This window comes from Urtica dioica, chromosome 4, assembly GCF_054948205.1.
Source record: "Urtica dioica subsp. dioica isolate 48M chromosome 4, U.dioica_male_clone48M_v1_H2, whole genome shotgun sequence".
NCBI classification, from domain to species: Eukaryota; Viridiplantae; Streptophyta; class Magnoliopsida; order Rosales; family Urticaceae; genus Urtica; species Urtica dioica.
In genome coordinates this window covers 30,615,912-30,641,558 of record NC_142759.1, presented here as the reverse complement: position 1 = coordinate 30,641,558, position 25,647 = coordinate 30,615,912, and the positions used below count along the sequence as shown (strand labels likewise).

General features: G+C 39.5%; 1 protein-coding gene across 3 annotated transcripts; it reads left to right on the top strand.

Moving 5' to 3' along the window:
* On the top strand, positions 1 to 25,647 carry LOC149401477 (WD-40 repeat family protein / beige-like protein). 3 transcript variants are annotated; one of them, XM_089612571.1, is made up of 32 exons: positions 1 to 160; positions 1,319 to 3,401; positions 4,543 to 5,330; positions 5,881 to 6,585; positions 6,779 to 6,913; positions 7,098 to 7,202; positions 10,336 to 10,449; positions 10,565 to 10,641; positions 10,765 to 10,840; positions 11,219 to 11,494; positions 12,044 to 12,609; positions 12,731 to 12,815; positions 16,020 to 16,214; positions 16,608 to 17,153; positions 17,232 to 17,372; positions 17,652 to 18,131; positions 18,406 to 18,533; positions 19,043 to 19,112; positions 19,267 to 19,350; positions 19,633 to 19,689; positions 19,812 to 19,880; positions 19,993 to 20,079; positions 20,168 to 20,284; positions 21,000 to 21,149; positions 21,315 to 21,399; positions 21,486 to 21,606; positions 22,071 to 22,167; positions 22,258 to 22,371; positions 23,139 to 23,508; positions 23,594 to 24,384; positions 24,588 to 24,710; positions 25,115 to 25,647. In XM_089612571.1, the coding sequence occupies exons 2-32, from the start codon at positions 1,367 to 1,369 to the stop codon at positions 25,187 to 25,189; spliced, it is 8,862 nt and encodes a 2,953-aa protein (XP_089468697.1). In that variant the 5' UTR covers positions 1 to 160; positions 1,319 to 1,366; the 3' UTR covers positions 25,190 to 25,647. The 3 variants fall into 3 exon arrangements, with proteins under 3 accessions (XP_089468697.1, XP_089468696.1, XP_089468698.1); XM_089612570.1 differs by having other exon boundaries at positions 10,765 to 10,846; XM_089612572.1 differs by lacking the exon at positions 10,336 to 10,449 and having other exon boundaries at positions 10,765 to 10,846.

Sequence of the window (25,647 nt, the reverse complement as noted above, 5' to 3'; positions counted from 1 at the left end):
CAAATTTTTGACTGGGCAAACCGAGCTCAGGCATTCCCTTCTCTTCGGCTTCTCTCTCTCATTCATTAATCGATTCTCAGAATTTTTTCTTTCGCCATTTTCATTCACTTTCTCGATCGTTTCCGTTTGGGCTTTAACGAGGAGCTGCGAACTGATTGAGGTAACTGCGTTCGTTCTTTGCTTTTTTGGGCGGCTATTTTCAGTCGTGTTCGATTTCAGTAATTTATGTTCGTTGTTTTTCCATTTTTGATGCGCGGCATTTTGTAATTTCGATCTCGAGGAGTATGATCACTGTTGTTGCTCTCTGTGTGCTGTAATTTTTTGTACATTTTTTCGTTTCTGCGTTCCATCGATCGGTTTCGAGTTTCTCAGTTTAGACAATGTGAGGCGTGATCGATCTTAGTTTTCTGACGAGTCAAACTAGGCGTGAGTTTTCTTTTGATCCTGTGATATTTTGTTTTTCGTTGGATCTCTGATAAATTTGATTGAATTCTTGTGTTTGTTTACGAGTTGGTTATGGCGTTTGAAAATAGTTTGCGGTTCAACTCTCTCAGATCAGAAGTGAAAAAACGGGGACAGAGGAATCTGAAATTAATTGGAAGCAAAAAAAAAAAAAAAAACCCCTGAAAGAATCCGAAATTAATGTTTGGGACTCGTTTGCAGTCTTTTGGCTGTTTTAATGTCAGCGATTAATGATCCAGTTAGTGATTACTTACTGTAAAGAGACCTATAGAAACTTCAAGTTCCAGAGTCCAGACTAGATTGGTTAAGTTTGCGTAGATTTTCATAACGTGGAAGGAAGCTTTTATATCTGATGTACAAACTGTGCTTGAGCTTTGTCTAATTACATGCATAACAGCTGTGCTTAGAAAAGAATTTATGAACTGACATATGCGAGATTGAGTTCATTGGTGTACTGGATTTGATGTATGTATTTTTATTGCTTACTTGATTTATCCCGCTGATGGTTCTTATATGAAGCTTATAAAAATAATAGTTTTTTGTTATGATTTTTTTGTTCATTGGTGTACTGGATTTGATGTATGTATTTTTATTGCTTACTTGATTTATCCCGCTGATGGTTCTTATATGAAGCTTATAAAAATAATAGTTTTTTGTTATGATTTTTTTAATACCTGTCAACGTGGTCAATTTGTGCATACATGCTGGACAAGGAGAACTTGTTACCATTATTTGTTTAATGTACCTCACATATCTTGAAATTTATTTCTTCGCGGCTTTTTTTATTTTTTTTATTATTTTTTTTTATTTTTTAAAAACAAGAAATCCTCATAAACAAGAACTCCTTTATTTGTAGGTAGCTTGTCGATAAAAAAAGTTGAATGATTACAAAAGCAGTTTTCTGATGGAAGAAGAAGAAATAAAGGAGGCTGAGGAAATATCTGTGAATGATTCAAATAATTGTGAAGTAGTTGGTTCTGCACAAAGAAATGTAGACTCGTCTTATCAGGGGAATATTAATAGTGATGATGAGAACGTAACCATTGTTAATAGCGATGATTCTGATCTGCAAGGGTTTGAGACAGTAAATATATCGGGGAATGATGATCATTTTGAGCAAGTTAGTTTGAAAGATCAAGAGAAAGCTAATGTTACTCGTACCAAACTCTTTGAATCTAGCAGATCATCTAAATCTGAGGATGCAAGAATATCATCAGGTGGGTTTGAAGATGATTCCCAATTTTCACCAGTCACCTTTACAGCCGAATCTGATTCTTCCCCAGTTGAGAAGATGCGACACGATCTACCTTCTTGGAACCATCAACACGAAGGAAGATTTGACTCAACGAGACGATCTAACACTAGTTTTGAATCTGCTTCGTATGACGATCCTTCATATTCCCCTGGTGGTTCTCCTGGAAAACAAAAGCCAAAAGCTGCCATGCCAAATGTTTCTCCGGAGTTGTTACATTTGGTTGATTCTGCTATTATGGGGAAACCAGAAAGTTTGGAAAAGCTGAAGAATATTGCTTGTGGGGTGGAGACTTTTGGCGACACGCAGGAAGTGGAAGGCATTGCCATACTTGTAGTTGATTCACTCATTGCAACAATGGGTGGTGTGGAAAGTTTTGAACAAGAGGAAGATAACAACCCCCCTAGTGTGATGCTAAACTCTCGGGCCGCCATTGTGGCTGGTGAACTTATTCCATGTCTTCCTTGGGAAGGTGACAGTGACAATGCCATGTCTCCTCGTACACGGATGGTCAGGGGGTTGCTTGCAATATTACGAGCTTGCACAAGAAACAGAGCAATGTGCTCAATGGCTGGTTTGCTAGGAGTTCTCCTAAGATCAGCAGAAAGTGTATTCTTAGAGAATGACGGTTCAGCTGAACAAATGAGATGGGATGGAACCCCTCTGTGCTACTGCATTCAATACCTAGCGGGACATTCACTTAGTGTCACCGATCTGCAAAAGTGGCTTCAAGTGATTACAAGAACACTTACTACAGCTTGGTCAACTCGTCTAATGCTCTCTTTGGAGAAGGCAGTTGGGGGAAAGGAGTCAAAGGGACCGGCATGTACCTTTGAATTTGACGGTGAAAGCTCTGGCTTGCTTGGTCCAGGAGAAAGTCGTTGGCCATTCATGAATGGGTATGCGTTTGCAACGTGGATTTACATTGAGTCATTTGCGGATACACTGAATACGGCAACTGCTGCTGCCGCTATAGCAGCGGCTGCTGCTGCAAAGTCGGGAAAATCTTCAGCAATGTCAGCCGCTGCCGCTGCCAGTGCACTCGCTGGTGAAGGGACGGCTCATATGCCGCGCCTTTTTAGCTTCTTGTCCGCAGACAATCAGGGAATAGAGGCGTATTTCCATGCACAATTCTTGGTGGTTGAAAGTGGCAGTGGGAAGGGAAAGAAGGCTTCTTTACATTTCACTCATGCATTCAAACCACAATGCTGGTACTTCATTGGTCTGGAGCATACTTGCAAGCAAGGGTTGCTTGGAAAAGCAGAGAGTGAACTGAGATTGTACATTGACGGGTCCATGTATGAATCTCGACCTTTTGAGTTTCCTCGGATCTCTAAGCCACTTGCTTTTTGTTGCATAGGGACAAACCCTCCTCCTACAATAGCTGGTTTACAGCGTCGTCGTCGACAGTGTCCTTTGTTCGCTGAAATGGGACCGGTTTATATTTTTAAGGAACCGATTGGCCCTGAAAAGATGGCACGTTTGGCTGCTAGAGGAGGAGATGTGCTGCCTTCGTTTGGCCAAGGAGCAGGAACTCCATGGCTCGCATCAAATGAACATGTACAGAGATCGGCAGAGGAAAGCGTTCTTTTGGATGCTGACATTGCTGGAGCAACCCATCTTCTTTATCACCCCAGTTTACTTAGTGGGCGGTTTTGTCCTGATGCTTCCCCATCTGGTGCTGCAGGTAAAATAAAATAATTTATTTCTCAGTCATTTTTGTTTTTGAACATTTAGTCTGTTTGTTTCTCAACTTGAAATCAGTTTTTGACTTTTCTAACTTGAACAGTTTTATGAAAAAACTGAGTTCACTGTTTGTTTGATGATTCTCAGAATACAACTCAAAAAGTTTTCAAACTGTTTTCTGTTTTAACGAAGAAAATCAGAAAACAGTTTTTAGGTGTTTTCCAATTTTTTCACTCAACTTTTAAATTTTTTTTTTTTTTTTTTTTTTAATATCTCCTCTTGACATCTCCTTCTCTCCTATCAACATCATTTCATTTTCCTCACTTTTGATTATCGAATTTATTTTCGTTCCCTGAAAAACTTAAGTTTACAATTATGACAAACTTTAAACAATAAAAACTTCATTTTACAAACTGTTAATTAGTCGTGATCCTCTCGTCGAGCACATAAGTTTTCACTATTTTTAGTCAACATAAGGTATCAAAATTTGATATTTGTTGTATTGACTACAAAGACAAACGGTATTTTCCGATGAACTTGTGAACAATCATTATAACTAAAGGTACGACCATTATATTCGCAGCAAAGACTTTCAATTAGTATATATCTCGACGTCTAATTTGTATGTGAATTATTACACTACAATTACAAAAAATTGAATAAAAAAAACTGAAATCCTTACAAAACAGTTATTTGAAAACAACTGCAAACATTTTTTACACTACAACTATATGAAAACAAAAACCGAAAACAAAAACAGTTTGTGTGAACAACCAAACAGGCTTTAGCTTCGCATTCCTCATATCTTAAGATGGTGGCAAATTGTTGTCTATACGAAAGTGGTAAATGATTTAATATTTGTGTGTAGATAATAGATTGTTTTTAGACTTAATTTTTCTTTTTACCTCTAACTTCATATCGTATCTTTTTTCCCCTTATCTCAGAAGGGTATACTATATATTTTATTTTGGGGTAGGGTATACATATTTAAGTGTTACTACAAAGAATAAGCGAAGTGGAGCTAAATAACTCAGATTGTTATGGTCTTATATTGTGTTATGTTTACAATGAATTCCTTCTTTTCATCATATGGTTTATGGTCTGATGTATCGTATTTGTTCATTTCTCAAATGTTGATTCAGGCACACTCAGAAGGCCAGCTGAGGTTCTCGGGCAGGTCCATGTTGCTGTACGTATGCGACCAGCGGAGGCTTTATGGGCCCTGGCATACGGAGGACCAATGTCTTTACTTCCTATGACAGTTAGTGATGTTCATAAAGATAGCCTTGAGCCACAACAAAATACTTCTCCTTTGTCATTGGCCACTGTTTCTCTTGCTGCTCCAATATTCCGAATCATTGCTCTAGCTATTCAGCACCCTAGGAACAATGAAGAATTAAGTCGAATCAGAGGACCTGAAATTCTTTCAAGAAATTTAAATTACCTTCTGCAAACTTTATCATCTCTTGATATTGGAAAGCACAATGGTGTGGGCGATGAAGAACTTGTTGCGGCTATAGTGTCGCTTTGTCAATCTCAGAAAAATAACCATGCTCTTAAGGTGCAGCTTTTTAGTACATTGCTGTTGGATCTCAAAACTTGGAGCTTGTGTAGTTATGGACTACAAAAAAAGCTTCTATCATCACTCGCCGACATGGTATTCACAGAATCATCAGTAATGCGAGGCGCTAACGCCTTTCAGTTGCTTCTAGATGGCTGCAGAAGGTGCTATTGGGTAATTCGTGAAAAGGACTCGGTGAATACCTTTTCTTTAACTGAGGAAGCACGTCCTGTTGGTGAAGTTAATGCTTTGATTGATGAACTCTTGGTGATAATCGAGCTTCTTATAGGGGCGGCATCTCCTTCATCATCCTCTGATGATGTTCGGTGTTTACTTTGGTTCATGGTTGACTGTCCACAACCAAATCAGGTACATCTACTTTACAAAATACCGTCTTTCTTATCATCTCAGTAGGTAGAATTAATGTTTTGGTGCTGGTAATCCTTCAAATTCCATCATGTGCATGAGTCTAGAGCACTTTATTTCCGAGATGCTAAATTTAACAGATTTGAAGTGATATAAGTTTTGAAATTATCTTCCACTGATTTCATTGGAGTTGAAATAGGCTTCTATCACTATTATGATTATGTGCTTGTAAATACTAAGATTGAGGTTTCATTCCACAACGAAAGCTTGAAATCTTCAGTTTTGCAATCGTAGTCGAGCAAAGATTCTAGACTATCTTAGTCATCAATTATGAGTACTTTTGTAGTAGCTCATTAATTTTCTAATTTTTTTTTTACCCGAGGAAGAATTATTTGTTTCTGAAAAATGAGAAAAAGATAGCAAAGTTCGGACTCATACACTTGATGAAGTGCAAGGCATGCTTAGATCCTCATATTCTTCATTTCAATAACAATCATTTGTTTCTTTAGGGCTTGTAAGCATCCTTCTCAACCTTCAATAATTTGTTTCTCAGGTTGCAAGAGTGTTGCATCTGATCTATCGATTGGTAGTGCAACCAAATACATATAGAGCTCATGCATTTGCTGATGCATTCATAGCTTGTGGTGGGGTGGAAACACTTTTGGTTCTCCTGCAACGAGAAGCCAAAACTGGTGATATTAGTGATCTTGAATCAATCACACCAAACAAAGAAGATTTAGTGAGCCAGGGACCTATGCTATATGGTGGAAGTGGGGAACCTGAAAACTCTGAAGACGATGAAGTAGGATATTCAGAAAAGGAACTCGGTTATAGTGAGAAAATTGATGAATCTGCACTCTCTGACAGTGGTGGCAACTCTGTCGCTGTTTCGCAGAATCAGAATATTGAAAGGATGGTTTCTGTTTCTGATGGCCAATTTCTTAAAAATCTGGGGGGCATAAGTCTTTCAATAAGTGCTGACAGTGCGAGGAATAATGTTTATAATGTCGACCGAAGTGATGGGATTGTTGCTGGGATCATAGGGTTATTAGGGGCGTTAGTCGCATCTGGTCATTTAAAATTCGATTCTTGTGCCTCAGACATAAATAATAATATTTTGGAAACTGGGCTAGATGGAGGTGGTACCATGTTTACTGATAAAGTTTCGCTTCTACTTTTTGCGCTGCATAAGGCTTTCCAAGCTGCACCGAAGAGGCTCATGACTAGTAATGTATATGCAGCATTATTAGGGGCATCGGTATGATTTTCTTATCTATGATAATGTATGTTGTTATTCTCCTTGTTGGGTTTCCTTAGATATATGATTGCGTTCTATGGCCCATCAGACCAAGATAAACTTATGTTGACTATTATGTTGTACCATAATGCCGGTAACACTATCAACACGGGAGACCCTGCTAATATATGGATATATACCTCTTTTGCTTCAGATCAATGCTTCTTCTACTGATGACGGACTGAACTTCTATGATACGGGCAATCAATTTGAACACTCACAGCTTCTTTTGGTTCTTCTGCGTTCGCTCCCATATGCATCCAGATCCTTTCAAAGCCGTGCAATCCAGGTATCAGTTTCTTGTTTCTGGTTCCATTATATGTATTTATACTGTAAGCAAGATCTTTTGGTTGAATGTGATTAAAACAAACAAAAATCTGTTTCTACACATATCTTTCACCAGTATTATGGATTTTTTTTCTTCCCTTTTAAGTCAGAAAGATCTGAAATGATCGCTATCCATATGATTTCAGGACCTGCTGTTCTTGACATGCAGCCATCCAGAAAATAGAAACATCTTGACAAAAATGGAGGAATGGCCAGAATGGATTCTTGAGGTTCTTATCTCCAACTATGAGGTATTGTGAATGAACTCTGTAGTGAACCCTCGCCCTTCTTCGTTGCTACGACCGTAGTCTTATTTTTTTTGAAACGGTAACTCCATTATATATATGAATGGGCGAAAGCCACTTTACACAAAAGAAGGGTCGTTTATAGCTAGCTCCCCGGATCCAACGCCAATCGAGCACGCGAACCCGGGCTGAGCCAAACCATAAAAACGAAACCACTACCAAAAGCTAGCCATATAGGCCTTTACATAGAGGAAAGGTGAAACTTGTATGCAAAAGCTAATCTAATGTGTGTCTTAAAGAGACAATAACCAAAAGAGACCCTGTAGGTCTTTGTACACAAAAACTCTAATGAGACAAAAGCTCCCGCCCCTGGTAACCGGGATGAGACACTAAACAAAAGGAAGGAACTTCTTTCTTTGCGGCTATCATATGGCACTTGCCCAATCTCTTTGTAAATCTGCCAAAGAGTAGCCTTTGAAATCTTTCTTCGAGCAGTGAAGCCACATAGCTATGAGTCTGTTAGATGTATCTTGAAGACCTTCTGCGTTCCAGCCTTCGTCTTCAAAGATGCATTTGTTCTGTAGAAGCCAAATCGCCCAAAAACCCGCAAGCACTCCTGCTTTAACTGCTGCCACCCATCGAGCCGTTTTCCTAGTCGCTGTGTGAACCTGAAAAAAGTCAGCCAACAAAATAACAGAAGAAGCGTGGATACCGACTTTACCGAAGAACCAACTCCACCAACTCGCCGCTGCAGGATAGTCAACAAATAAATGTTGATCGTTCTCGGCAGTGCGTTTGCACACCATACAGCAGCTGGGAGTCCTGTAGCGAGCCCAGGGTCCCACCCGTTGTCGTGGTAGCCGTAAATGGCGACTATCACCTTGTGCCAAAGAGTCCTAGGCTCAAGTGGAAAGCGCCATAGCCATTTTGCGAGTAGCGCGACGTTTTTCTCTCTCAAGCCTCTTAGGCCCAAACCGCCCTTTTCCTTAGGCCTACAACACACTTCCCAAGCGACTCCGGGGCTGCCTTTCCGGCCTTCAAAGCCTTCCCAGAAAAAGTTTCTCATGATCTTCTCTAAGTCGTCTGCCACCCCTTTAGGCATTTTGAACACCGACATAAAATATGTTGGGAGAGCGGATAGCACCAACTGGATCAGGGTCATCTTGTCTCCTTTGGAGAGGAACCCCCTTTTCCACCCAGCTAGCCTTTTAGTGAACTTCGAAATGACGGGGTCCCAAAAAGTTTTGCTTCTCGGATTATTGCCTAAAGGCATACCAAGGTAGGATATTGGTCACGATTCCTTTTGACAACCGAGAGTGGCAGCCAGGCGCGAACAATCGGCCGGGTCACTGTTGATCCCGATAAGACTGCTTTTCTCGATGTTTATTTTAAGCCCGGACTCGTCGCAGAATCTGGAAATGATGTCGATCATGTTCATCCAATTCCGGTCATCAAACTCCCCGAAGATGAGCGTGTCGTCTGCGAATTGAAGATGGGAGATTGAAAGGGCGCCCAAAGAGAGAGCGTGAAAATGACCTTCCACTACTCCGCGCGTGATGCGTCTTGACAAAGCATCCACAACCAAGATGAAGAGGAAAGGCGACAAAGGATCGCCTTGTCGAACCCCTCTCGATCCTGAGAAGCGTCTCCGGTCTTTACCATTAACAATTACCGAGAAAGACACCGAGGAAAGGCAGCCTTTGACCCACTTCCTCCATCTACCATCGAAGCCTTTGCGTTCCAACACGAAGTTCAGAAAGTTCCAATCCACCATATCATACGCTTTTTCAAAATCGATTTTGAGGACCGATCCAACTTTCTTGGTCCTGCTTGTCTCCTCGACCAATTCGTTGGCTATAAGTATGAGATCTGTGATCTGCCGACCTTTGACAAAGGCTCCTTGGAATTCAGAAATGGTTTTTTCCAGAACGATTTTAATCCTCTCTGCCAAGACTTTAGCCAAAATTTTGTATAGGCCCGTCACCAGACTTATTGGCCTAAAGTCCTTTGCTCTGCATGCATTTAGCTTTTTTGGGATTAAACATATGAAAGTTTCATTGACGCTTTTGTTGATTACCCCTGTTTCCCAAAATTCTTCGAAGAATTGGTTGATGTCCTGTTTGATCGTCTCCCAAAAATCTTGGAAAAATGCCAAAGAGAAGCCATCCGGCCCGGGCGACTTATTCCTTCCGCATGCGAAAACCGCCGCCCGAATTTCATATTCCGTGAAAGGTAAAGAGAGACTTTTGGCGCTCACCTCGTATAAGGGGTCACATTCAATATTGTTCCACTCACAGTTTGTTGTAGGGCCAGCCCTGTAGAGAGTTTCGAAAAAGTGATTTATTTCCTCCACGATTTCAGCCTCGACTATCGTGATGGACCCGTCGTTCCTTTCCAATTTCCACAGTGCGTTTTTAGCTTTCCTAGCGCTTAGTAGATTGTGGAACATACTCGTGTTACCGTCGCCGAATTTGGCCCAACTGATTTTTGATTTGAACCTAGCTGCTCTTTCTTCGTTTGCTAAAATGCCATCTAGTTGACCCTTAAGGAAGGCTCTCTCGTGTCGTAACTCTTCCGTCCAGTCGACACCCCCTTCGGTTCTGTCTAAAAGTGAAATCTCCTTCTCGATTTTGAGTTTTTGGCCGTATCTCCTTTCTCTCTCCCCTACGGACCAAGCCTTTATTTTATTTTTGAGTTTGTGGAATTTTCCCATGATTCTGTGTCCTGACCATGATGCCGACACCGCTTCGGACCATGTACTTCTAACCAAGTCTTTGAATTCTAGGTTGTCCAACCAGTCATTATCTAGCCTAAAAGGACCCGGACCCCAAGTTGCCTTATCCGTGGTTATGACCAACGGGAAGTGATCTGAAACCCCTCTTAGTTGAACCTCTTGTTGGTAATAGGGAAAAATTCTCCGCCAACCTGGTGAGAACAAAAACCGATCCAAACGTGAGCAAGTCGGATTCTCCCGGAAGTTAGACCAGGTGTACTCGCCGTTTGTAAGGGGGGGATTGAACAAGGAAAGCTCGGCGATTATTTCGTTGAAGCATCTCATGCTCCGCCTTGCCCGAACGGTTTTGTTCTTTTCCGAAGCGAACCGTAGTCTTATTGCTTGCATGCATACTTCTTTATACAGATGGATTCAAGCAAAGGTTCTGATTCTGTGAGCCTTAGTGACATAGAGGACTTGATACACAACTTCCTCATTATAATGCTAGAACATTCAATGCGGCAGAAGGATGGGTGGAAGGTTAGCGTTTATTTACATGTTTTTTTGCTGTGATTTTTCTTATCTGACAGTCTGCTGAATTCTCTGTTTCATGTAATAGTTTCATTAACTCTTTTTTGTTTCTTTCAACTCTCAGGACATTGAAGCTGCGATTCATTGTGCAGAGTGGCTTTCCATTGTGGGAGGATCTAGCACCAGAGACCAAAGAATTAGGTATGCATTAGTTGTTGCTGCATGTAACTCCTTCAAATCCAGAACATTTCATTGCAGTTACAGAATCGTGCCTTTACGATAGAAATGTTGAAAAAAATCAGTTTGTATGTTTATATTTTGAAGGCGGGAAGAATCACTACCCATATTTAAGAGAAGGCTCTTGGGTGGTTTGCTTGAATTTTCTGCTAGAGAACTACAGGTCCAGGTGAATTTGAATTCTTGTCATCTCACCTATTCTGCTGTCTAATATGTTATTATCTTTCTTAAAGTCAGTTTGCAAGTACAGTTTGCGAGTCAGGGTTTGTTTTTTGTGAAAGCTCACATTTCAACCTGTCAGATATGATGAAAATTCTGTTTTTTTTGTTTTGTTTTTTTCAGTAGCATATACTTGGTTCTTCCAACCTTTTCCCATTTAGTGATCCTTATGCTGCTTAATCTTTTGATAAATTACTTTATGTATTCAAGTTTTTTTTATTTTGTTTTTGTTCCTCTAGTAGCAACAGAAAGAATAAAAAATTTACGGGGCAGTGACAGATCGAGTTGCTTCTGTTTACATTTAGCTTTTCTTTTGCGACAGACTGAAGTCATTGCGGCCGCAGCAGCTGGAGTTGCAGCAGGGGGGTTATCACCAAAAGACGCTAAGACTGAGGCTGAGAATGCTGCACAACTTTCGGTTGCTCTGGTTGAGAATGCAATTGTAATATTAATGCTTGTTGAGGATCACTTGCGATTACAGAGCAAACAATCGTTTGCTTCACGCGCCACAGATGGTTCCAGGTCTCCCGTGTCTTCATCGAATTCCCATGGTGGTGCATCTTTGGGAGCCGTTGATGAGAACAGACCCCTACTGAGTGTATGTATTTACATCTCCAACCGAACTTAATAAAACAAGCATGCACAAACAATGTTACTGCTTTCATAGAACGGCTAGTTTTGATATTGGCACGTGTCGGAATATTTTTCCTTTTACTTTTGCTTTTATCACTTCTTGAGAAAGACATACAAGTTATTATATATCAATGACCCCTATCAAAAAAGAAAGCTGAAAAGAAAGGAAAAAAAAATTGTTGGATCACTTCTATAATTAACACGTTAATTTGCTCCTTTTTTTGCCTACCATTTTTTTTTCTCTGATAAAGGATATTTCTCTTGGTCTTCTTAAATGGTCGGACTGAAGTCATCTAATATCAGCTGAATTATCTTATATATATATATATATATATATATTTAATGTAATCTTATATATTCTAACACACCATTCTCTGATACCTTTTTTTTTTTTTTTTTTTTTTGTTTGTTTACTCTATTTTGGCTGACATATTGTTAGCTTCTTTTATTTTATCTGGACTCTCAATTGAAGTTGTATTATTCAATATGCTGTTTCTTTTGCAATTTTGACCAGGCTCTTTCTTCTGTGGCTGATGTGAATGAGCAAGAATCTGCAGCAGTAATGGAGCGTCTTACTGCTGCTGCAGCAGCTGAGCCATATGAAGCTGTTTCTTGTGCTTTTGTGTCTTACGGAAGCTGTGCTGTGGATTTGGCTGAGGGTTGGAAGTACCGAAGCCGGCTGTGGTATGGAGTTCGGCTTCCTTCAAATGATGTTCCCTTTGGTGGTGGTGGCAGTGGCCAAGAATCTTGGAAATCTGCTTTGGAGACCGATGCAAATGGAAACTGGGTTGAACTTCCTTTGGTAAAAAAATCAGTCGCAATGCTCCAAGCTTTACTGTTGGATGAATCTGGCCTTGGCGGTGGGCTTGGTATAGGTGGTGGATCAGGAACTGGAATGGGAGGGATGTCTTCTCTTTACCAGTTGTTGGACAGTGATCAACCATTTCTATGCATGCTTCGGATGGTTCTTCTTTCGATGAGGGAAGAAGACAGTGGTGGAGATAGCATGCTATTAAGGAGTATAAGCATAGATGATTTGAAATCAAAGGGAAGGAAACCACGTTCCGCATTATTGTGGAGGTGATTAGCCCGAATTTGATTTATATCTTATATTGTCGGAAGTATTCAATGAATCGCATAGATATCTTGTTCTTTTACAATATTTGTTTGTCAACACTAACTCTTCTTACTTTATTTACAGTGTACTTTCACCTATTCTGAACATGCCGATTTCAGATTCGAAGAGACAGAGAGTGTTGGTGGCTTCCTGTGTTCTGTATTCTGAGGTTTGTTCCCTATGTCCTAATTCTTCATGTTTTTGATTGTCCCGTTACCTTCCTTATCTTACTCACTTGCATTCATATAAATAGCCAAAGGAAAAAAAAGAAAAGAAATGGATCTTGCTGAAATACTTGCAGGATATTTAATATAATTACTGCTGTACGACTCATATATTTTCCCTAATTACGACAACACATTTTTTTTTTGAAACAAGAATCTTATATTAACAGGCTAAAAATGCCAATTTACAAAAAGAGAGAGCAGAACGCTCTCCAGACCAATTCATAACCTCCCACAACAAACCAGGAGGTCGGTCAGAAAAGGTACAAAAAAAAAACAAAAACCCAAAATTATATCCAAAAGATTTCTATGTAAACCGGGAGGTCTATATAGCACTACTCCAGTCTCTCTGAAGGTCCACCAAAGAGTATTTTTTAAAATCCTTGCAAGCAGTGTGAAGCCAAAGAGCAATGTTCCGATTGAGAACTTCCCGGACTCCTTCTTGACACCATCCCTCGTTCTCAAAAATACATTTATTCCTGCTTAGTCACAGAGCCCAAAAGCCTGCCAGCACCCCCGTTTTAACCGCCTCCTTCCAACGATTGTTCTTCCCCGGTGTCTCGTGAAGCAAGAAAAAATCAGAAAGAACAATCGAAGAGGCATTAATGTTTAACTTCCCGAAGAGCCACTTCCAAATGCTTGAGGCTGCTGGACAGTCGACGAAAAGGTGATGAATGTCCTCCGCTGCTCTGTGACAGAGGATACAGCAGCTCGGGGAAAGGGCCTGGTGAGGATTCTGCCTTTGAATGACGTCCGCCGTGTTTATTCTTTTGCGTGCCAGTCTCCACCCGAAGATTTGAACTTTTTTTGGGGCAGCGCACTTCCATACTGTTTCGTAGAAAGGCACTGTAGTGGTCGGTCCCGGAGACGCGAGTGCAGCATGCATAGCTTTTACCGAGAACTCCTCCGAGCCATCCATCCAAACCCTCCAATCCTCTACCCCGTCCCCGAGGGAAATTGACTCTAGGGAGTCCATCAGTTGCGCATATTCCGAGGTCTCTCTATCTGTTAAGTTTCGTGATAAGTTGAAGTTCCACTCGATAGTACCTGTAAGAGGGTTAGAGACCATTTGCCTAATTGGCACATTTTTAAGAGAGCTTAAACGGAATAACCCGGGGAAGCGTGATTCCAGAGTCTCACCGTCGCACCAAACATCCTCCCAAAACCTGACTTTATTACCGTCTCGTACTATCCATGTGCACCGCTTAAAAAATTCTTCTTGGATCGAGAAAATGGATTTCCACGGACTCCTTAGGGTGTGTCCCGTTGCAGGCACCGGATCCCATCTGTTTTCTTGAGTTCTGTAGATTGCTTTAATCACCTTTTCCCCAACTCGTTCGGCTCGATTGGGAAGCGCCAAAGCCATTTCGCAAGCAAAGAATTGTCTTACGCAACTAGTCTCCCAATCCCCAAACCTCCCGTCTCTTTTGGCTTGCAACACTCATCCCAAGAAACCGCTGCCCGCCTTTTATGGTTTTCGAATCCTTCCCAAAAGAAACATTTCATAATTTTCTCCATTTCGTCTGCTACCCCTCTGGACATCTTGAAGATTGACATGAAATATGTCGGTATGGCAGATAACATCGATTGTATGAGTGTCAATTTTCCACCTTTCGAAAGAAAGCGCCTCTCTTCCACCCAGTGAGTCTCTTAGCAACCTTGAAGAGTACGGGGTCCCAGAAAGATTTGCTCGGGTTGTCTCCAAGGGGTAATCCAAGATAGGTGATGGGCCAATCCAGCTGCTGCGAGACTCTCACTTTCCTCTACTTCGCAGTTAATACCAACCAAACTACTTTTCTCAATATTGACTTTAAGTCCCGAATCTTTGCAAAAGTCACGAATGATGTCTACAAGGTTTGCCCAACTTTGTATATCGAAAACCCCAAAGATGAGTGTCATCCGCGAACTGTAGATGGGAGAGACTCAAACTCGGGGAGCCTACCTCGAGGGGTCTGAAAGATTCGTTTTCCACACCTCGTAGAATTCTTCTGGACATCGCATCCGCGGCTAAGATGAAAAGGAAAGGCGAGATAGGGTCTCCTTGGCGCAAACCTCTCGAGCTCGAAAAATGATTCCTATCTTTCCCGTTTATGATGATAGAGAAGGAGACCGATGAAAGACATCCTTAAATCCATTTTCTCCATCTTTCGTCGAAACCTTTCATATCCATGACGAAGTCAATAAAGTCCCATTCCACCATATCGTAAGCTTTCTCAAAATCTATTTTAAGGACTGCTCCTTTCCTCTTGGTTTCCTCAACCACCTCGTTTGCAATAAGGATCATATCTGCGATTTGACGTCCTTTTAACAAAAGCACCTTGGAAAGGGGAAATAATTTTGTCCAAAACTGTTTTGATTCTTTCCGCCAATACTTTTGCCAAAATTTTGTACAATCTTGTTACCAGGCTGATTGGTCTGAAATCCTTGGCTCTACTGGCATTGAGTTTTTTTGGAATCAAGCATATGAAGGTCTCATTTACACTTTTGTTTATTATACCCGATTCCCAAAACTCGCTAAAGAATTGAAGCACCTCGGCCATGAGGATCTCCCAAAAATCCTGGAAAAACGCCATGGAGAAACCGTCCGGTCCGGGAGATTTATTCCTCGCACAACCAAAAACCGCTCTTTTTATCTCTTCTTCTTCGAAAGGTTGCGAGAGGTTTTCAGCGATATTGGAGTCCATAGGCTGCCAAAGAATGTCGTTCCACTCTCCTCTCGTAGATGGGTTCGCTCGGTACAAAATTTCGAAAAAACTGTTAATTTCTTCGACGATTTCAGCCTCATTGACCGTGATGGTCCCATCCACCTTTTCCAACTTCCAAATGGAATTCTTGGCCTTTCTCGCACTCAAGAGAGAATGGAAGAGACTCGTATTACCATCTCCATGTTTGGCCCGTGCAACTTTCGACTTCATCCTAGCTATCCTTTCCTCATTCTCGAGAATACTATCCAATTGTCCTTTCAAAAAGGCCCTTTTGAAGCGGTTTTCTTCCGATAATTACGACAACACATTAAAATGGCGTGTTTCCTTTTCTGGATACTGATAGAATCTATTATTATTCACCAAATCTTACTGGCCATATTTTTTGTGTCCCTCAATCTTCTTTTAGTTTTAATATATATAATTGTATGTGCATATATCTTGCAGGTATTTCATGCAGTTGGCAGTGACAGAAAGCCTCACCGTAAACAGTATCTTGAGGGTATTGTGCCTCCATTTGTTGCTGTTTTGAGAAGGTGGAGGCCACTTTTAGCTGGAATTCATGAACTTGCTACTGCCGATGGCTTGAATCCTCTTATTGTTGATGACCGTGCATTAGCTGCTGATTCGCTCCCTGTAGAGGTAAATTTCATCATCTTTGCGTAGATCAACAAAGTTGTAGATTTAGAAAAATCTGCTTCGAATTCATGGCTGGCTGTGTTTCCTGCTTTTTTAGGGTTACTCTAGACTCTTTTTCCTCTCATTTGTGTGTTATGTGTTTTAGGTTTTCTTTTAATTATCCACACCATACACACTTTCAGTATATTGAATTACTCGGTCAAACGGCGACCAGATATTGATGTGGTTTCTACTTAGAACAATAGCTTTGTTGTAGATCAAAATCTTGCGTAATTGATGGTAGCCACCATGATATTAAGTTTTTGTTTTACTTCTTTTGGTGCATCAATGTTGATATTCACATCCCCTTCAAAAAAAAAAAAAATGTTGATATTCACATTATTTATATTTTTTCAGGCTGCTCTTGCAATGATCTCTCCTTCTTGGGCTGCTGCTTTTGCATCACCGCCTTCTGCGATGGCCCTGGCAATGATTGCGGCCGGAGCATCTGGTGGGGAAAATCCAGTTCCTACAATGACTGCTCAGCTCAAGCGCGACTCCTCGTTACTTGAGCGTAAAACTGCTAGGCTCCATACATTTTCAAGCTTTCAGAAAGCTGTGGATAGTCCTAACAGATCATCAGCTCTTCCAAAGGATAGGGCTGCAGCAAAAGCTGCAGCTTTAGCCGCTGCACGTGATCTTGAACGCAATGCAAAGATTGGTTCTGGGAGAGGCCTCAGTGCTGTAGCTATGGCTACATCTGCACAAAGAAGGAACATCAGTGACATGGAGCGTGTAAACAGGTGGAATGTTGCTGAAGCAATGGGAGTTGCTTGGATGGAGTGCTTGCAACCAGTTGATACAAAATCAGTCTACGGAAAAGATTTTAATGCTTTATCCTACAAGTTCATTGCTGTCCTTGTTGCAAGTCTTGCTTTAGCCCGGAACATTCAAAGATCTGAGGTTTCATCACTGCTTATCCTTTTTCTTGCCACATTACATATTGGGTAGCTTGCGTTACTAAATACTTCTGTTCTTCAGGTTGATAGACGTGCTCGAGTAGATGTATTAGCTCATCATCGTTTAGGCAATGGAATCCGTGCATGGTGTAAACTCATCCATTGTTTGATTGAGATGAATTGCCTTTTTGGACCACTTGAAGAACTATGCAGCCAACAACGTGTATGTCATGATTTGGTTACTTTTATGCTCTCTGATCGCACACTATAATAATAATAATAATAATAATAATAATAATAAGAATAATAATAATATTAATAATAATTATTATTAGGTTACATCATTCTCTCTTATAGAACAGGGAAACATGAATAAACTGCAAAATTTCAAAGTTAAAGTTCATTTATTCTGATTTCTTGCTCCTTAGTTCTTCCAAACTTCCCTTTACATATGTTTTTTTTTTTATCATGTTCACTCACAAATGTTTGCAACATTGTATAGGTGTTTTGGAAACTAGACTTTTTAGAAAGTTCTTCTCGGATGAGGTGTTGTTTAAGGAGGGATTATAGAGGTTTAGATCATTTTGGCGCTGCAGCTGATTTTGAGGACGGTGCTAACATTAAAGAAGATCAAGAAGACATCATTATTTCATCAACTGCTCCTATTCTTGCGGCAGAAGCAATCTCGGTGGATGCGGTACGCGAAGATGAGGATCAGTTGGAAATTGATCATTTGGATGAAATAGGATTTTCTAGAGAAGAAAGTGGGGAGAATCAATCAGGCATCTCTGCACCAACCGAGCAAACCCTGGCTGTACCTATGGAATCTAGTGATATTAGACTACCTAACGACCAAGAATTTGTTGAAAGTTCACCTACAGTTGCACCGGGATATGTTCCAAGTGAACAAGATGAAAGAATTATTCTTGAGCTTCCTTCATCTATGGTTCGACCTCTGAGAGTTGTACGCGGGACCTTTCAGGTGTGTATGACGAGTGTGATCTCTAGCAGACTAAATTTTATTCTTTATGGTCTCCTGTTTCATCCAGGCACTTTCTTTATGTGTCTTTAATCCACCAGAGCTCATAGTAGCTTCTCTAGGTTGCAATATTTAGTCCCAAGGGAGAAGTAAGATTAATTTTTTCTAGCCACAGAACCGTTAGTAAGATCTTAGCGGTATAAAGCTCTTAGAAATGTATAGATGGATTGATTATTCTTTACTTTCGGCTCAAGCTATCTGCTAAAATTACTTTCAGGTAACAACGAGAAGAATAAACTTTATAGTTGATGCTGGTGTTGATGGGTCAGACTGTCTAGAACTGCGAGAGGAAGAAAAGGATCGCAGCTGGTTAATGTCATCCCTCCATCAAATTTATAGTAGAAGGTGAAAAAACAGCATAACTCATAGTTATGTCTTAATCTTGGTCCATGACGTGTAAAGTAAGAAAGCTTCAAACTTCCCAGATTGGTTTATATCTCTCTCTGTGTTTAGAAACAAAATCTCAGTGCTGTAAAAAATAAAGAATGTTATGCGATTGAATATTCCAGCAGTCAATAGATTATTTAAGTTTTCTAGCATTTTGGCTATCGTTCTAATACTCCTTGGTTGCTGGAGGAAGACAAAAATAGAGAGAATACATTCCTCTGCTAATGTATTATATATCACTAATACATTTCCATTTTTTTTTCTCTCGTGAAAGATGAAACTTGTTGTGCATGCTCTCATATTTAAGTGGGAAAACTAATTATGTCAAATGTTTGTCATCTGCATGCTGGTGCCTCATTCCCAAATTGGGTTTTGAGTCCTTGTGAAGATGTCACTTCTGTGTTTAATAGTTCTTAACTATTTCTGTTTTATATATATCTTATTTCAAAGGTTTGGTTTTGGTACAGATATCTTCTAAGAAGAAGCGCTTTGGAACTTTTTATGGTTGACCGTTCGAACTTCTTCTTTGATTTTGCGGTAATTTCTCATTCACTATTTAATTCATATATATCAAGTTATTTTCGTTTCTGTAACCTTAGTGGCATTTTAATGGTAATCGATGGCAAAAAATGACTACCTATTGACATACCTAAATTTCAATATTGAACTTTCTACCCCGTTTCTTGTTCAGAGTACGGAAGGAAGAAGAAATGCATATCGAGCTGTTGTACAAGCTCGTCCTCCTCATTTGAACAATATTTATCTGGCAACACAGGTTTTTACCATATCTTTCTTGTACTGCTTACCAGTTTTTTCTACTGTATGCCTATAGTGGCTTTTAACTACGAGATCGGAGATTCAAGCTTGCATTTTTTTTAATATCTAAATAAATGCATATGGTTTTTTTTTTTTTTTTTTTTTTTTTTTTTTTTTTTCTTAACTAGGGTCTAGGGCAGTGAGGTTTAAGAAATACTAGTGTTTAAATATAATTTAAGTCGATTGTATGGACTTTTTCTTGGCGTTGTACTTGAAATTTAAACCAATATATTTGTTGCAGAGACCAGACCAACTTCTAGAAAGAACTCAGCTTATGGAGCGCTGGGCTAGGTGGGAGGTAAGGATCCATACAGAATTCTGGATATTACAAAGCTATTGTCATCTACAAATTTATCTTCAATAAATCTGCATCTGTGTTATGAGAGGATAAATTAACTTGTGGAACCAAAATTGCTGCAGATCAGCAATTTTGAATACTTGATGCAGCTCAATACGCTGGCTGGACGGAGTTATAATGATATCACGCAGGTTGGTTCTTAGGATAATTTCTCACTAGTATTTGCATAATTTTTTTAACAATAAGTCCTTTGTTTTTAAATGATAATATGTCAATTATTAACTCAATTAATCAATGTGTCAGTATCCTGTTTTCCCTTGGATTCTATCGGATTACACTTCAAAGCATTTGGATCTTTCTGACAGAAATTCTTACCGAGATCTTTCCAAGGTGGATTCTTTTGCATTCCCAGTTTTCAGTTTCTGTATAATATGCAGGCTTTATGATTTACTAAGCAGCGTTCATCTAATTATTTCAGCCTATTGGTGCACTCGATCCTGATCGATTAAAGAAATTTCAAGAGCGATACTATAGTTTTGAAGATCCCATCATCCCGAAATTCCATTATGGTTCACATTATTCAAGTGCTGGAACTGTAGGTTTTTCTTTCCCTCCAAGTTTAGTAGATATATGGTTCTCTAGAATTCTCATCAGATGTGTTCTCAGTGATTATAAGTGTATGCAAGCCTGAATTAACTAATTCTCTACGCTAGAACGATGAGTTATTATGTTCCAATTCAGTGTGGATAATTTTGGCATATCTACTTGGACAGTTGATCGTTCTACTGAAGAAATAGGGAAGTGCCAGAAAATAAGGACTCCACCGGCCAAAATAAAACCAGCAAATACTATCCCAGTCCCCAGATAGGTCTTAGAGCAGAATACCACCTAATTGTACACGGTTATGACTCCGAAATAGTAGCCCTGTAGATGGAGATTTTTGTTTATTTTTTTCCTCAAGTCTAGATGGAGATATTAATGTTATGAAATGTGGATCCATTTTTGTTGATGGCTTTATAGGCAACTACATCATCATCGCCTGATTCTCTTTAGCTATTATGATTACTTCCCTTGTCATATTAGTATATGTTTTTCTAAAAGACAATATTAGTATATTGTAGCACTTAATCTAGCTTTTTTCTTCTGCTTGTAGAGTATTAACATTTCCAAAATTATATCAGCATTGTTGATGCGTCTCTTTCATTAAAATTGAAAAAGGCGTCACTTTCTTTATATTACCAGATACCTTATTCCATTTCTTAAATTGATGGGTTTTGTTATATTATTATTATTACTCTCTTTTTTGGCAGGTGTTGCATTATCTATATAGGGTTGAACCATTTACAACGCTTTCAATTCAACTGCAAGGTGGAAAATTTGACCATGCAGATCGGATGTTTTCAGATCTTGGTACTACTTGGAATGGAGTTCTCGAGGACATGAGTGATGTGAAGGAACTGGTATGGGTTCCAATATTAACTGAAGCTTGGTGGTCTTATTTTATGCCAAAGCTCTTTTTCCTTTTTTGTTCTGTTGGATATTTGGAAAGTATCGCTGATAGGTATCTTAAGAGATATTGATTTTGGATCTAATACAACCATATTATATGTCTTTTTGTTAAGTAGGTTCCTGAGCTATTTTACCTCCCTGAGATCTTAACAAATGAAAACTCAATTGATTTTGGTACAACACAGTTGGGAGAGAAGCTTGGTAAGTTCCCACAAGCTTGTGGCATTTAGTTTTGTATGGGAAGTTCAACGGAGTAATTGTTCAACTTTTTTCTTTTATGCTATCAGATTCTGTCAAACTTCCCCCTTGGGCTGAAAGCCCTGTTGATTTCATTCATAAGCATCGGATGGCTCTTGAGAGTGAGCATGTGTCTGCGCATTTACATGAATGGGTTGATCTTATATTTGGGTACGGCTCTTTCTTATTGTGAAACTATCACGGGGTTCCATATCAAAACCAATTGGTAATGTGACGAGTACCTCATGACCTTTATAAGCTCTTATTAGTTCCCATTCACTTTTAATGTGGGATTCCTAACATGCCTCCTCAAGATGGAGGCTCTTTGCGTTCGCTCATCTTGGGCCGAATCCCAACGATTGGATCGGTTACCCATTTGGGCTTAAAGGGCTCTGATACCATGTGAAAGTATCATAGGGTACCATCTCAAAATCAATTGGTAATGAGAGGAGTAACTCATGACCTTTATAAGCTCTTGTTAGTTCTCATTCACTTTCAATGTGGGATTCCTAACACTTATCTAGTTAATCCATTATCTTTGAAGCATTTTTTTCCTCTCATTTTCAGTTATATAAGTTGGTGAAGGGTGTAGGTATGTAAATTAAAATATAACCCTGAAAAATTGGACTATCCAGGTATAAGCAGCGGGGAAAAGAGGCTATTTTGGCTAACAACGTTTTCTTCTACATCACGTATGAGGGAACTGTTGATATTGATAAGATCTCAGATCCAGTAAGTCATTTTTTATATATATTTCAAATATATTGCTCTGTTGATTTATTGATCTGATCCAGAACTTCCTAAATTTGATTGTTAATAAAGGTACAACAGCGTGCCACTCAAGATCAAATTGCTTACTTTGGGCAAACTCCATCCCAACTTCTTACTGTACCACACATTAAAAAGATGCCATTAGCAGATGTTCTTCATTTGCAGGTAAATCATTCCCATTCGATTTGTTAAATGAGCAAAGTCATGTCAATGTAGATTGCATGAAGTAATTGAATTTCCAGTTCAATTTTTCCAATGAAAAATAGCTGGCTTCAATAACTATATGAGGAATAGGTTTTAATAACCAAATGCAACATGCCACAAAATTTAAATCATACAATGAGTGAATGAATGATATACACTGCTGCAATAAATCAAGATACACATGTCTAGTATATATATTAGTTTACAACATAACAAACAAATTAATCGACAATCCTGTAATCAGGATTTCCTAACTTGTTGTCTCCTTATATCTAAAAAAGCCCTTGCCTCTTATATAAATGCTGTTGCGGCCCCTTGTGGAGAGATGGATCTAAGAAACTCTCTGTTGATTATATATGTGCCTGAACTGGTTATTCTATTTTATTATGACCCATTACACTATCTAAGAGTTGTTGAAGGCCTTTGGTTTATGTCCAAGAAGGCTTGGGTTGTAGCTCCTAGTTAGTGTTTCCAGTTCCATGCAAAAGCAAAAGTTGGTTTCCAGCTCCCCAAATGTTTTGGGGTCAAACGGGGGACCTAAGGACTAAGCTCTAGTTTAAAAATAAATAAATTAATATATTATGCTCCATTACGGACCGGTAGGAGATCCGTACAAACATACAGAAATAGAATCGAATCAGAGATGACTATGAAGTTCCTCGTAGCTGGTGGCACTTGATAGTAACATGTTCCCGATGGTCAAACTTACCGTTAATATTTTCATGCAGACTATATTCAGGAACCCAAAAGAGGTAAAACCATATGGTGTTCCATCATCCGACCGCTGCAATCTACCTGCCGCTGCCATTCATGCATCCACAGACACTGTTGTGATTGTGGATATAAACGCTCCAGCGGCTCGTATTGCACAGCACAAGTGGCAGCCAAATACACCTGACGGCCACGGATCACCATTCCTCTTTCAACATGGAAAGACTATTGTGAGCTCCAGCGGTGGATCATTTATGCGTATATTCAAAGGACCAACTGGGTCAAGTTCTGATGATTGGCATTTCCCCCAAGCAGTAGCTTTTGCTACATCGGGGACTAGAAGCTCAGCTATAGTTTCTATAACATGCGATAAAGAAATTATCACTGGTAAATATCAGTCCGATAATACCTAGAAAAATCCAATTCAAGATGATGAAACTGACTTTTTATTTATTATTTAATTATGAATTAGGCGGACATGTGGACAACAGTATCAAGCTTGTATCACCGGATGGAGCAAAAACGATAGAAACAGCATACGGTCATTGTGCTCCGGTAACTTGTCTCGGTCTTTCACCTGATAGTAGCTACCTAGTGACCGGAAGCCGAGACACTACCGTGTTACTTTGGAGAATACACAGAGCATCTACTTCTCGCTCAAGCAACATGTCGAATCATCAGACTGGAAGTGTTACCCCGAATACATCAAGCAGTAGTAACTCACCAAACACATCGGCAGACAAAAGCCGGAGATATCGTATAGAAGGTCCTATACACGTTCTCCGTGGACACCGAAGTGAAATTCTCTGTTGCTGTGTTAGCTCGGATCTCGGCATTTCTGTCTCGTCGTCATATTTATCCGATGTTCTATTGCATTCTTTAAGAAAAGGTCGTCTCTTGAGAAGATTGCCCGGCATCCTGGCCGATTCTGTCAGCCTCTCGTCTGATGGAGTTGTACTGACCTGGAACAAATCACAACATAGTCTCAGCACCTTTACTCTTAACGGGGTTCCAATTGCGAGTGTATATTTACCTTTATCCGGAAATATAGGATGTATGGAAATCTCTATTGATGGACAGAGTGCTGTTATCGGAGTGAACCCAGTAGCGGAAAACGACGGGGCGTCCAATAGTAGCTGGGAGTCAAAGTTGAAAAAATCGGGAGTTGACAAACATAATCAGGAACTTGTTGAAGATAATGAAAGGAACCGGTTAGAAATTTCATCGCCTTCAATCTGCTTCTTCGATCTGCATACGTTGAAGGTATGATAAATTTGATAAATGTATACTTGATCTCTATATTCCATGTTCTTGGTCAAGTCAATTTAGGGTTATGTTTCTTATTGATATGAGGGATGTTTTGCGTTAAGTTCATAGATGATAGATTGTTTCTCATTGTAGATTCGTTTATCTAGTTTCCCTGAGATTTTCGTCACTGGTGAATATTAAAACTTGAAAACTTGCAGGTATTTCATGTGATGAAACTGAATCAAGAACAAGACATTACTGCTTTAGCTTTAAACAAGGACAACACGAATCTTTTGGTTTCCACTGCAGATAAGCAGTTGATCATCTTCACCAATCCCTCTGTAAGTAACGACGTACTTTAGCGGAACTCTTTATTTTTTTTCCTTCATTTATAGAGAATTCATATGCAGTCTTATGTAGATTTAGGAGACACATACTTGCACCAAAATATTGTCTTGAATTTGATGCATAATGTAGATAGTTTCTGTGAGCTATGATGATAAACCCCAGCTGGTAGTTTCTATTTTTTTTCTGTTTATTGACCATTATTCGAGCGACTCATGGTAAACAAGTTCATAGATTTAGAGGTCTGTACTTAATGCTCTGCATAAAATGTGACAAGATTTCAGAAATCGATCTCCATCAATCGGTTCAAAACCGAAGTCATATGAATGTTTTTGTTTGATAACTGAAAACGTCATAATCTTTTGTCGAGATTCACATTTGTAAATGTTCTTACTTGCAGCTGAGCTTAAAAGTAGTGGATCAAATGCTCAAGCTCGGTTGGGAAGGCGATGGACTCAGCCCCCTAATTAAATAATAGGTTTAGGTCATACTTGAGTGAGAGGGATAGTGAAAGCTACCCAAACAAGTAGTTTCAGTTAGGACGCCCTTCTGTAAATCAGGCATTAAATTCTCTATCTTGGTTTGAAACTATAACATATGTATTTATATTATATCAAATCATTCCGACCATAAATATCTTTGGAGATTTAGGTTTCTAGATATACCAAAGAGTGTCATTTTTTTTTCTTCTTTCCATTCACTTGAGTTATACGTATCAGCCTTAGGCTGCAGAGGCTTCAGCTGTTCAATTTATTTTTTTCCCCATTGATTTTTGACAGAGCAGGGAATGAAATGAAATTTAGTTATCTGGATTTTCTTGCTTCTATTTATACCTTGTTTTTCCTGAAACTCAAGTACTGGATTGTAAACATAACATTTCTTCTTCTTCTTCTTCTTCTTCTTCTTCTTCGTTTTAAAGAAAGACCTTCGGAA